General features: G+C 37.9%; 1 protein-coding gene across 1 annotated transcript in view; it reads left to right on the top strand.

Moving 5' to 3' along the window:
- LOC140328830 (popeye domain-containing protein 1-like) overlaps nucleotides 1-14,801 on the top strand; it is a 69,280-nt gene that overhangs the window by 29,729 nt on the left and 24,750 nt on the right. The window contains 2 exon segments of the mRNA XM_072408704.1: nucleotides 7,349-7,355; nucleotides 10,568-10,574. Coding sequence (XP_072264805.1) covers nucleotides 7,349-7,355; nucleotides 10,568-10,574 — 14 coding nt within the window.

The raw sequence follows: 14,801 nt of genomic DNA, 5'->3' as shown, positions 1-14,801 counted from the left end.
CTGGAAAGAAACCTATATGAGTAATTGCTTCACAGGAAAGCAAATAAACTCTTATAGGCATGGTTCAATGAATTACCTTATATACTAGAGTCACCTTAAAGCACAATCCAATCTCCATTTACAGATATAAGGGTAAAGCCACGTGGTTTCAGAATACTGCAATTCACTTGACTGAAAATGAGTTTCTGGAATGGATCACTTTCCCCTGTGTTACACCAGTTGAAAAGCAATTGCCTCTTAGACCCATGCTGAGCTGACATTGTAAGTTAGCATGCATGGCAGAGAAAGGCAAGGATTAGAATTTCTTATTATATGAAAGAAAAAACAAGATGCCTTAATTTCTATGCTTTGGCACAAGCCATTCCGTTTTATAACATTGTGCTGATAATCTTAGTGAAATGGGCTATGTAATTACTTGAGGCCAGAAGCATGGGACTGCACAATATTCTTTTGCTGCTGACTGTAACTGCTTGGTGACATAAAAGAAAATTCCTTCTGGGGTTTGGGTTGTGAGAAAATAGGAGCTCTGCTTTTTAACCCCAATGAGCATGCACAGACTTAAAGTCTTAAAGCTGGCTAGAGACGAATACACATCATAATGTACATTGTATAATGCGTTTTCACTCTGGGTAGGAGCTGCATCTATAATATATAGAAATAATATTGTAGGAGTAAATTGTTCTGGATGGTGGATCATACAAGCATTTAAAGATGGACATTTCAGGTAAAGATGCTAATAGACATAGAACACTAGAACTGCAGTTTTACACATGCTAAGATGAGCCTTTTGGGTCTCCAGCCCTGGCTTCATTACTGGGGATAAATTGCAACCATCCAAGGCAAGCCCATTGATCCCTGAGATCTGTTCCTCATCATTAGCTGTTTATGGCTTTGGGTGCCACAAAGTGGATATGTGAGCAGTAGGTTGGATACTCTTTTCATTCATTATTTTCACTCAAAATTTAGAGCAGTGGAAATATCTATCCTTGTGATGCAATTTTAAGCAATATGAACACACAAAGACTAAAACTGCCAATACAAGCAGACATCTAGAACAAGATATCCTCAAGCTAGCTGCCCCTGGAACTGCATATTCATTGTGGAATTTAAGCCATGTAAGACACATTTTTACTTGCATGTATTTGAGAGAACCAAACCTCTTATTTGTTTTACAAGATGCCTGTAAAAATATGAAGTGCTTCAAAAAAGGAACAGGGCCAATCATATAACAAAGATGCTCTTGAAAAGTCAGCTAACAAATAAAAAAAACTTTTCTCCTTTGTCATGTATTTTCCTATTCTTCTACTTAAATTTACACTGGGACACAACATCTCACAAAATGATATGCTTTCTTCTTGTATGTAATACTATATTGCCCATAGTCTGTACACAGATGCACTTAAAAGACCAAAATAGTGTTAAAATTATAGCCACTTATTTAACTGCTGGCTCACTTCTCCAAAGGTTAGCCTTGATAAGTGTTTCATGATGAGCAGCGATCTTATATGCTCACAGACAGAGAAGAGAAAAATTCGCTGTAACTGACCATTCAAAAAGTGTATGTTTAGATTGTTATTACAAAAGCCATAATCTTTAAATAAAATAGCTTACTTTTTGTTCTTTTGAATACATAGTTTGTTACACTGCACAATATCATGCCGAAATAATGCTGATCAATGACACATAAATCCCCTTTAGAATTACAAATGGAAGCATGATACAATATCATTTGACAGGCCCACCTGGTGTACATATCTAATACCCCCACATGAATTACTGGCTACATGGGGCAATTTGTGGAGTCACCTATAGCAAACAATTACCTGCTCTGTGTTTATAGTAACAATTATTATTAGAAAATTCATATAGATTAAGCAATAGGGCGGTTTTAATACCTAGTTATCCTTTAAAATGACAATGGCTGTGACTATTTCTTCTAATCTGTAAAACAATAGTTTAAAACTTTTTGACTGCATATTTAATTAGGCTTGGGAAGAACTCTTTTATGTTTTTTTTTTACATTTACAAACACATTATTCATGTTTTATTACAATGTAGAAGAGTAAATCATTCCCTTCAAAAATGTCCAAGTGATGTAAACATTGTATATACTGTACTAACATCTGTGAGATAGACATCAGGCATTATGATGAATAAATATGACAGGCAACATTCTGTATACCAAAGACAAATGTCTGTGCTGTCCTAATTAGTGATCATGAGCTTTTGTTGACATCATCACTGACACAAACCCTGCTGGTACAACTCATACAACACCTGTTGTACTTTCTGTGTTCCTATTGTCAGGTAATCTGTAATATATTCAGAATCAATTCTCCTATGCAGCATCTGCCATCTTCATGATCCCAGTATATCAGTGAATCATATTTGTATATATTTTCTTTTTTATTTCCCCAGGTTGAATAGTTTTCCCAAAAAGACACAAAACAATTCCTTAAACACAATTGCTCTTGCTTAGCAGATTCTCTTCATAGAATGGGAGTCGCTAAACTAGTTGGGATGATTAATGTGCTGAATATTATCTTTTGTAATCATTTTCATTTCCTTTGGGACTCCAGCTCATTATAAAAATGGCTTTGCTGCAACACAAAAGATTTTATGGGGTCTCTGACATCAGCAGCTGCTACAGAGAATGCTGACATAATGTTATCAAAGACAGAAGAACTGTTAGATGCATTGACATTTAGCTGACAATAATAAAAACATAATTTTTAGTTAATACAGCGGAAACTTATAATTTCATTGTGTTCTCAAACAATGGCAATTTATAATTACATAAAATCACAAAATGTACAACTGAATTGCTAAGAATGAATGCATTCATCATTATGTTGTTGTAATCTAACATATATTAGATAAGTACTAGCACGGTGATATTAACAGCCAGCTGAACAAAATATCAGCAAGATGTGCTTCTGAATTTAAGCTTGCTGTTTAAACAAAACAGGAACAACTTGTTGCTGTATGTGAAGCTCCCACTATGGCTGTGCTCTCCATTTTTAAAAATGCATCGTTTTGCCATTTGTGCTGCTATGGATTGCTATAGGGCAGCCCATGTATGAATAACATACAGAAAAGTCATGCATATGACAGTACATTGTTCGGTGTTGTGCTGCTGTGTGCTGGTAATGTGCGTTTGGGATGCCATTATTATTAATATTATTAATAAACAGGATTTATATAGCGCCAACATATTACGTAGTGCTGTACATTAAAGTGTATTGAAACCTGGTCAACTCACCCATCCTTGTCCCAGCAACGGATGCCACCATATTTCCTCCATTTTTCTTCTTCAGGATGATCTTCGGCCATCTCATATTGCCCTGCTGGGATGATATAACTATACGTTATCCTGCCACACGCAAGGAGTGGGGGGAAGAAGGGACATCACTTTTCCTTTTCTGCAATAATGACCTGTCTGATCATACAAACCTAAAAGTGAAACTTTAGTAAAAGAACATAGGACATAGACATAAATCTGTTACAAAATAAAACCAGCGATTTGCTATATAAACCATCAGATGTAATAAAATGTCAGCGTCATTGCAGGTATTGTAATCTGCATTCTTACGGCTGAGGCTGTTTCGGTATGGTATGACTAGTGCCTGAGCTATCTCAGTAACATAACACTAACTAATGACAAGGCCTAAGAGTGCAGCTGACATTTACCATGCACACAATTCTGTTTCCATCCAGCAAGGAGCCGACCAACACACTGATAAGTCTGTACTTTGCTCTGAATACTCACACTTCTGTTATTCTCTGACCTCGGTACTCTCAAACTAACCTTTAAAGGAAGCCTTTTGTGCTGATCCTCTGGTTTCAATGTTTTTTTGAATCACTGAACCTAAACAAGGATATAGATGAAGATTTCTGACTTCTCATACTGGGTCTGATATATTAATGTTCTCCAAGACTGAAAAAGATAGACTATCATGGGGGACCTTGAGTGATCCAGAAAACCTGGAATGGTTTGAAAACATTTGCCAGCTAATAGCAAAATATTTTTAGGACATCCATACCTGGTTTACTGGATCACCCAGGTTCTCCTGTAATAGCCTATTTTGTCCACTCTTGGAGATCTTAATAAATCAGAACCAGTGTGTGCATTCCAGGGTCTGTAACTTAGCATAGCAAATAAAACCAAGGGGGTCAGGGCAGCCTACACATCTCTTCTATCATAAATAACATTAAAGATGAAGTGAATTGGAGTAGAACTCTGGAACATTTCTACATAATGTGGTCCAACATAACACATAACTGGGCACTGTTTGCATCTATATAGCACACAGTTGTATCCTTTCATGCCCTATTAAGCACAATGTGTAAAACTGAACTCCAGGAAAATGGAATAATATGCCCTTGTATACATGCAAGCTGTTTGATTTCTCGGCATTTGCATGTCTGCCCAGCGGCTTCTATTTTTATGATAAGAAAGTTCTGCAGGGTCTATGCACATATTTCTGAGACAATAGGCTAAGCCCACATAATAACACATTCACTGACACCTATCACTAAAAATAGTGACTGAGAACAACTCTATGAATGGGAAATCACACATGTACTATAGCTTAGTGAACCGAGCCTTGATGTTATAAAATGACAATTCATATGATAAATAGGCTTGAACAGTAAAATGACCATTTTATGCCGAAAACTGCACCCATACCTAAGGAATATTTATGTTTGTAATGACACGTCATAACAAATTGATTGTATTTAGCTTGATCTTAGTTTACTCTATGTGAATCTATTCCATGGACATCCTCAGTAATGTCAACCAGCAAATAATTCTGCAATGCTTTACATAATATATAAAATATAATGCATCCCTTTACATAAACAATCCACAAATTCATAGCCCTCTCCTTAGAGGAGCTCTGAAATCATCACCTTACACAAACATATTACCTTCAAGCTTTTTTACATTCGTGCTGTATAATATATAATGACCCAGTATACATGAAGTAATATATTCAGACTATGTAAAGAATACGGCCTTACATGAAGTATTCAGATTCAATTTGTGGTAGCCATTAGTATTGATCAAAAATAATTAGAACAAATTAGCAAATAAGTGTAAATATGTGATAGACTCCTAAAAATGAAAGATAGTATTCCCAAGGTGATATTAATAACCGTTGTTTCACTATTAATAATGTATCTCATTACTGACATATGTTTGTATAGCATATCAAGATACTTTTTTTTTAAAGTGAATTTGTTTCAACTGGTGGATGCTCTTATAACGAAAGCAAGCTTATTAAAATATCAATCAATGATGTCTTGTCTTACCAACTCATACTCTGAATTCTATGCAGGAAATGGAAAGAATGAACAGATAAGAGACTTCCAGGGTGGCTCCAATGCACCTGCTGGTTCTAAGTCTATATTTAGCACATTTAATTGTAGCATTTTGTATAACAGAATTCCATGGGCTGTCTTGATGAATTTGTCAAGTAATGTTAATTCTGCCCTATCCCCCAGGCGTGCTGCTGGGAAACATCAGTGACTTTTTTTTAATGAAAAATTGACATTTAGCAAAGTATAATATTTCTGTAAGTATGTATTCTAAGAAGGGTAGCTGCACAGGATGACACAACATAAAAAATGATTAAAGCAGCTAGAAAATCATTTTAAGGACAATGTTGGCTTTAGGACATGCTGCTTTTTTCTGGAAGGGTTTTTGGTAGCTTCTTGCTTCAAGGTTCTGGACAAGGGAGAGCAACTTTAACAAGCTCTGTGCTGAACAGATACATAGCAGCAGGTAGTATATTAATGCCAGTCTGACATTGCCCACCCATGGCATAATCAAATAATCCAAGCAGGAAACATGCCATGTGAAGTCTTTGAAGATGGTGCTCATGTTAGCCTAGGGAAAAAAAAATCTAGAGTGCTTTTACATGTACAACTTTTATAATGGGGGCTTTGGGCTGGCAATAAACATGCCAATCCTGTGCCGACCTAACACAACAGGGAGGTTAGGACTTGGCTGTCTAGCAATCAAAAACACTCATTTTAGTTCAACTCCCACTGGCCATAATTTACCTGAATTGCAAATTTCAGGTGATGACAGCTCCTAGTTAACATCTGACAGTGAATTGGAAGGGAATCAGGACATCTGACAGAATACTTAGGTTCGGGGGTGAGGGTATTTTTATAAAAACGGAAAAATTTTATTAGATCATTTCATTAGCTTGTTGATGAGTGGGTTATAGATGAAATTGGTAAGGCAAAATTATTGGCAGCTTTGAAGAGGTGAGAAGGGGAAATGAATGGGAAGAGAGTGAAAAATGACTGACCGGTGGCAGGGAGTGGATGGGATGTGTATCAAGCATGACTGATAAATGGCAGGGGTAGTACAAAAGTAAAAACAAAACTAGTAACAAAGATGGTAGAATAGGAATGGACTTTTGGAAAACAGATAACTTAATGTTAAAAGTAAATAGAGACTAAATACTAATTATTGCGTTTAGATGAGGTAGGGTAGATATTAGGAGTGAGGAGGACTTCTGATGTTTGACAAAAGTGCAAAGTAGAAATGACAAAGATTTGGAGGAGTAAAGGCCTTTATTATAGTACTTTCTAAAGTGAACATACATACATTTATCCTCAACAGCACAACTTTTCTTACTACCAGAAACTGTAAGGGGCAGGTTCAGACCCTCAGCAAAAACAAGTGTTCCTCCATGGTGCCTTGTACCTGCTGGCTGGTGCTGGTTCTTAAAGAACCAGGGTTTGCGATTTTGACAGTGAATGACAGAGAGCAGTACTAAAACACTTAGTACAGCCTCCATTCATTCTCTATGGGTCTGCCACGGCTAGATGCCATGTATAACCTTTCCTATGAGGCAGTGGTTCAGTGGCATACAGAAGTAGAGAACTGCACTGCAACTTCACAAATCAATATATACAAATATCGTAATTATATTGATACAATGAGAAAGGAAAATGAGAAAAGAAAAAGTATGACAATTTTTATCTTGTACAATCTATAGGTGATATTGAAGGGACATTTACAAAACTGAAAAAAGGTCAAATATGGTAAAATGCAGCTAAAACAAAGGAAGGAAACTTCCTTCTCCAGGTCCATTTCACTCAAAATTACTCCAATTTATGATTAGGCTGGTGTGGATTTTTAGAGCAAATACTTCGCTTACTCTAATGATGGCATAGATAAATAGGAAGGGCTGAATGACATCTGTTTAGTACAACTGTTGGAGAACATTTCCTTTAAAAAAATAAAATCTCACTTCTAAACTTTTAGAATAAGTCTGTGTGCTTTATAGGATACAATTTAGATACTTTAGCCTTCAGAAGAACTAAGTGCAGCTGTTTGCTTGCAATACGGGAATAGCACTAAGCTATTGAAAAATATTATCATCAAGGACATTATCTGGCACAACGATTTTCAAAACTACCGTAACATTAGCTTTTATCTTGCCAACATTTGTAAGGCCTGGTGCCTGGACCTCCTGTCAAAGGAAAGAATAATCATTATGACCCATCAAACAGAAACCTCTCTGGGCATCCTGCCACCATGAAAGGTAAGATGTCTTGGTTTTCAGTAAGATCTGAAGAGTTGGAACCACATAGATACCGGAGACGTGGATACCCATCATTACCTGAATATAAGAGAACATCTAGTGAAGCTGAACTGCTAATGTCCAGGGATTTACAAATGGAGATTTCTGAAATCTATCCATATTGTCCATACAAAGAAAAAAACATCACATCTTGTTGTACCTCTTTGTAATTTGATTTATTACAGTATCTTTTTTATATATGGTACTTTCTTAATGGGGGAACTCTTCCAAAAGTAGGAAGTGCGAAGCCACCATCTGGGAACATTGTTCAGGTCATACACAAGGAATAAACATTGATACAAATGATTTAGTGGCTAATATATCATTATTAAACTTGTAACAAATCTGGTTAGGTCAAACAATTGATGAAAATATACACAATTTACAGTGTACATAACACATTAATAAGATGAGCCCAAGTCTAAAGGTATGAGCAGGTGATGTTATATGCAAATCTCACCTTTCCCTGTAGGCATCCTATTTCATAACAAATTATTTTCACACTGCTGCTCCACTGACAATAATGCAATTAGAACTAAATTTACTATAACCAGTTAGTGCCTGGGGCTAAAAGTTAAGGAATAAATAAAAAGGAACAAGCTGGGATACTTTTATTCTTTTTTGTTTCTCTTTTTATGGCTTTCTCTGTACATTTATGGCTAACGTCAGCAACAGTAAGGGAAAAGTAATTTGGGGGAGATGAAGTGGAGTCAGAAGATTTATAAAGCAGTGAATCTGACATTCCCTGAAAGGTTCCCTGGTGGAGAATCAGTTACTGTCATTGAAACACATGGACCTGGAATATTTTACAGCTTTATAAATAGACCTACGTTCTCCCATATGGGGTCTGTACAGATAATAAGTTGTTCTAAATGAAGCAGACGACATGATTCCTCCACTAGTACATTCTAGTACTAATATTTACTAACAATCACAATACAAAAGATGGAACACGTATCACGATGAATCATTGAGATGTGCCTGGGGTAATATGACGGTTAAGGAGAAGTATATTTCCCTGATTACAGTAACACAGAACTGGACCAACGTTACCGTCGCTACTGTGGATACAAATAATGCAGCACAAAATACAGTAACCCATAGCAACCAAATTATAATGAATAAGGATCTCTGCTGGATTGCTATGAAATGCTTAAATTGAAGCAAAACTCCTTGTATTTATAAAAAAAGTGACAATACTCTATTAGTATCATGCAAAGCAGGAGTAGCGTAGGACGTGTGCTCTCTATGGACTCCAATCTGACATAATGACATACAACACCCAATAATTATAGCTTGGAGTCCATCAGTAACCCAAGGCAAAACATCAATGTAAATGGAAGGCAATGTACACCCCTGCAGAATCCGGGGTGCAGAAACCATTGGGGAAGTGCTGGACTGCAATGGCCAAAAAGATAAACAGTGGTAGTTGAATAGTTTTGAATGAAGTTAATTCTTACTTGGATCAGAACTTGGATTTAAAGTAATATAAGTTCTGGTCCAGCATTACTTTACTTGTCATTGACAGGCATAGTGGGCCACGGATAAACATGGCTGTCACTGTCTATTGGTCGGGTTGGATGAGCCCTACAATATTTGTCATTGATGGCTATATTATGGCTCATTAAAATATTACCAGATCCAAACCTTGTCAAATGTCTTGACTGATCTAAAAAGATTTCTCTGTTCTGAGCACAACTAATAAACACTGAACAATATAAAGAACACTCAAGACTAGAGATCTGCAACCAGTTGGGGAAGTTTTATCTTTTCTAAGGTATACTGTAATGTAGATGTAACACTAATGGCTCCATTTATCTGACATTCCCTTAAACATTCCCTGGTGGGAATCTTCCAGGTCAATATATTTCAATGACAGTAATTGATTCCCAGCAGGGAATGTTTGAGGGAATGTCAGATTCCCTGCTTTGTAAACATAGTCCTAACTCTCATTTTTTTTAATAAAACACAGTGTATGCAAAATATCATAACTGCCTTTTCCACCTTATATATACCGGTACTCTTTACTGCCTATCTCTTCTATTGTGATTACTTTTAGGTAAAATAAAAACGTTCTGCTATTATCACATACCTTATATTGATCCAGTCATCTGTAGATTGCTGTGCTCCTCTGTGTCATGTAGACAGATCATGGCTAGTTCACATAAGAGGGATACCACAATCAAAAGAACCAAAATCCAGTGAAAGGGGCAGACCATGGACCACCAGGCTGGGGAGGGAAGGGCAGGGTGATGCTGGATGTCCATCAGCCAGAAAAAAAGTCCGGCTCCCTCTGATTTGTTGCAGATTCTAATGCACAGTGTTTAAATCTTACTATGTAGTAAAATAAGAACAATTCCAGTACAGGAGAGGATATTGTACAAGATTAAAGGACAGACTTGGTTTCAGTTTAAAATGTATGTATGTATGGGATTTTATTATTGGATTTACATAAAAATGTTTCTTCAGATGTTCATTACTGTATTACTATATTACTGTACTCTGGAAATAGATTAGAAATATGACTAGATGAGAAATGATAGGTTTATGTGATGATACATGGAGCTGGTATAATATACTTGTACAGAAACTCATCCCTCTCCCTCCCTGTGTACAAGCCCCGCCCCCTGCACACAGGCCCCGCCCCCGGTCTCCTCCAGCTGTCAGAGCTGTGCAGGCTGTGCTGGGAGTGAGCTCGGTGCGGCTGCCGCACACTTCTCCCCTCACTAAACCTATTTCAGTCTCCTCGGTCACCGATCAGCTCGTCAAACTTTCCCGGGACAGCAGAGACAGGTAAGAGGAGATGACTGGAGGGGGTACAGGGGCTGACACATGGCTCTGCTAAACTTCCCATCAGAGTGATCGGTGGTGTCAGATCGGAGGCTGCTGGCATTGTACACATTGCTCGGTGTATGGCCCCTGGGGCTTTGTATTGTTTGCTGCTTCTACCTACTGACAAGGGGGGAGGTGCAGGATTCACTCCTGGGGATGGCTGTGCTGAATATTTCATATGCCCTGTCTGGAGGAGGATGGACATGAGCAGGTGCCTAAATAAATCTGCTTCCAGCAATTATCCTGGTGCCTGTTACTGTACAACACAGACCTGGTCCATGCCAAGATCCTTCATATATTTTATTCCCTTTAATTCAGATTCCCATGAAATGTCTGCAGGGTGATCAGTGAGATTATTTCATCTTTTATCAAGGTTTTCACTCAAGATTCACCAAACTTCAACCCAGGATATGCATATTCTTGTAAAATGGGTGAATCTTGTGTAAAAAACAAAGCAGAACTTAAAGAGCTCTATTTATAAAACTGTGCCTTCAAACATTGGGATTCTTCCATGTAATAGATAATCACCAGGGAATGTCAGATTCCCCATTTTTTACATGAAGTCCTAAATGTCTGACAAGTATTGAAGAATAGAAACTCTTATATACACTTGTATCCGGTGCACTCTGCCCATGGAAATGTAACCAGCATCGCTGGCAATGGGATCATGAAAACTTGAGGAATAAGTTACAATACTCCAGTGGGATCATTATCCTAGTAACACTCGTGCCAATCCCAGGCCCCCCGCCAACCAGCAGAGAAGAGCATTACAGTGTCAGGCTTGGCAGGGTGTTTGTATAGTAATACCGATAGGATATTAAATAGGGAATAACAAGGAATGAGGGCCAATGGGTAATGTGTCCTGGCTGGTGGGGAACTGCTGCTTTACATACCTTGGATTCATCTGGTTTTTCACACTTGTGAAGAATATAGTGAGATGTCCATAGATAACCAAACATCGGCCTTGTGCTCTCATAAGCATGAAAAATTCATGATGATGTCTGAGCAAGTGTAATCAATAGCTTTGTTTACATGGTGGCAATGACTGCATGCCGTCCTGGCTCCATGGACTATAGTGGCACATATATCATCATGTATTTCACATGTAGCTTTATATGTTTTTAGCTGCCCAAAGATAACACACATGTGAACAGGGCAGATTCATATGACATGACCTTGGGGCCCCAACACACTCCAAGATGGCCTACCTATTGGCTTCATTGTAATGACCTATAGCCCTCATAACTAGAAGGTTCCCCTGGTCTTGGCCCAAATAGGCCAGATTTCTGGAGAAGAGACTTATCAGTAATCCCTGTTTATTATGCTTTGTAACATTTGTTTTTCTTTACAGTCTGTTTTTTTATTTGTTGTTTGAGCCTTTGGAAAGTTTTTTTGACTTGCAGAAAAAGGGAGCCTTTAGCCTGTTGTATGACATGGCGGTACTTTCTATAAAGAGAGGGTTTCCAGATAGGATTCAGCTCTGAAGTCCTGGGGCCTTTACCTTCTAAGTGAATACACTTCAATGTTACACCACAATATTCTGGTTACAGTTTGTAGACATGACATTTGTTATGGATGAACACAGGCACTCCAGATCTTTTCCAGAATGAATCTGCTGGATACAAACCAAAAACAGACTTTCACACATTACTCTGTAAAGAATGATTCTGCAATCATGATCCTTCTCACAGTATTGCGGAATGTAATTTGCAAATTTTTTTTTATTTAGTTATTTTTTTATTACTGTTTGCAGAGTATTTAAGTTTAATATTCTGGTTCATCATGTGTATGACATGATTGTTAGTATGCGGCTCACAGATGTATGCTTGGATTGCATTGGTGACATGTCTAACGGATACATTCTTTCCCGCAGGGGCTGTGCATAAAACACATTTGCAGGTTTATATAGTGTGGAATGTCTTCATGTGACGGGTGACCTTGAATAATGTTGGTATTTGCTAGGGTGAAAGTCATTGGTGATAGTCTCTGATCTTATGAGGAATTCCAAGGCCTTTCCAAAGAAAGAACATCTTACATCAATTATCTAGCTTAAAGCAATTTTTTGTCACCTGGAACTAACAATTGTGATCATCTCAGACAAAAATGTAGTGTGTGTACAGTGGCCCCCCAACCTTGTTCAATGATCCATCATGGTGGAGCACTAGCCGACCAAATCGGGATGACAGCTGTCCTTTTCTATAGGGGAGGACACAGCAGGGAATCTCCTACTCATCCCCCCTCTCCATAGAACTGAACAGTGCTGTGTGTACAGCGCTCATTTGTTATTGTGTCTCTAGAACCAATCACCTAAAAGAATTTCCAGTGATATAAATTTGACGTCTGTACATAAGGTGTTGACCATAAAGAAATATAGAGCCTGTTATTGTTGATCTCTTTTATTGAAAATACTAACTGGCTGGGTTTCATGTTGATGATTTGGAGAATAACTCAGCATGCTGCTTCTCCTTTTAATGTACAAGGTATAGGTAGGGGAACGTAAAAGGCCTGTTATGGTTACTTCAAGAAAAAAAAAAAAAACATCCTATACTCTTTTTTTTATTGTTCTGCAATCTGCAGGTCATTCTGGTGACATTAACATTATTTCTGGTTAGTAAGGGGGCCTTTGTGCTGGACAGAATGAGATTTCTGTAATATAGTATGAATCTTTGTTTTTATGAAGTCATGATATTACTCTCAATGTGTGATAACATGACTTCATACTTCAAACACATGTTATAAACACTCAATAAAAACATAATATACTGTATACAAATATATAACATATGGAAGTAAATATTGGGCTTTCTGCCAAAAAACATTAAACAGATTTACAAAAACTCCAAACTAAACAAAAACCTAAGGAAGTTCGAGAACAAACCCTTTACCTTCACTCACCTTGCAAAGGTCCCTCCACCTTTCAACCAGCCACCTTCCAATATTCTCCCCCTCTGTAGACACGGAATTTTCACCACTCTAGACATGGTAATGAAGTGTCAGAACCTTTTAGTCAGCTGTTAGTTACGTCCAGATTGAGGATTAGTATTGCAAGAAAAATCAGATCCAAAGCATCAGAGGAAAAAAAATTTTAGATTTCCACCTAAAATATGGCAGAAAAAGCCCAGGTTTTGCTTCCTACCATACATGGCTGCGCAGTGTCAGTTTTATAAATCTCAAACTTTGGGGAACAGAAATACAATCATTTGTCAGATCCTTACATGTATTTTATCTGCTTATTTAGCTTTTTGCAATGAGTTTAGCTTTAATAATCTCATGATTTTAAATGCAAAACTGCAAACCCCCAGCAAGGACAATAAGGCTGTGGTTGTAGTATATTACTTCACTTGGTGTACTGCTGCTTCTATAAAGTACAACTCTGGGCTAAATTAAAGAGACTGTAAGGAAGTGATGTGGTTACCGCTTTCTCACTAAAACTAACCACGGTCACTGGATGAATGCTTTAGGCGGTCACTGGATGAATGCTTTAGGCGGTCACTGGATGAATGCTTTAGGCGGTAACTCAGACTGATCCAAATCCTCCTATATTTATGTCTTGCATACTTCCCCTCCAAGACACTTGTTTGAGTTACAGAGGGAGTACTATCAGTCCAGACAGTAAAGGGCAGGGCAAGGTATGGCCAGGTGCTGATAGCCATGCCCCTTGCATCTCACTGTATTACAACCAGACAGCCTACATAAGAGTGGCAACAACACTAACCTGAATTCAGGAGAAGAGCAGTAATGTTGCCAAACCATCTCAGGATCAACGGGTATTCAGAGGGCTATGGGAAAACCACGTGCCAAAAACTTTATTTGTACTTTGTATATATAAGTTTAAATATGTGTTCCAACAACGGGGCAGATCATCTTATTCATGAAATTGCATTACATTTATCTCCTTTTTTACCTAGTTTTGAGTTTCTTTTTTGTCATGTTGCGTGGTCAGTGCTGTAGGCTTTCTCACTGCATCCAGGCAATTGGTCAAAGAAATTCACATTAAATTACTAGGGCCAAGAGCTGGTACTGGCCAGCTGTAGTGGGAGCAAATATGATGTCTCTGCAACTTGATCTAAGGATTTGGGAGCATAAAGGTGAGAGTTGTGCAGATTACTGGTATGGCTACAGTCCAGGCATGTGGCCTGTCTGCCCTATTTTTGGAGCTCTTTAAATAGTATCTAAAACCAGAAATCACAAATCCTCAAGTACAATGGTTGGCAAACTTTTTGGACTTCTAGGCCATTTCAGGAAGTTAAGAAAGCACACTAGGCCAGAAGAAACAAGGTGTCAAAGGAAAGGTTTTTTTCCAACCATGACTGCAAGCGAGCATCCTCAGTCTTCCGCTCATCCGCGGTGTAGTCTCTGTAC

This window comes from Pyxicephalus adspersus, chromosome 4, assembly GCF_032062135.1.
Source record: "Pyxicephalus adspersus chromosome 4, UCB_Pads_2.0, whole genome shotgun sequence".
NCBI classification, from domain to species: domain Eukaryota; kingdom Metazoa; phylum Chordata; class Amphibia; order Anura; family Pyxicephalidae; genus Pyxicephalus; species Pyxicephalus adspersus.
The sequence above is the reverse complement of the archived record's forward strand: the minus strand, read 5'-3'. Positions and strand labels throughout refer to the sequence as shown.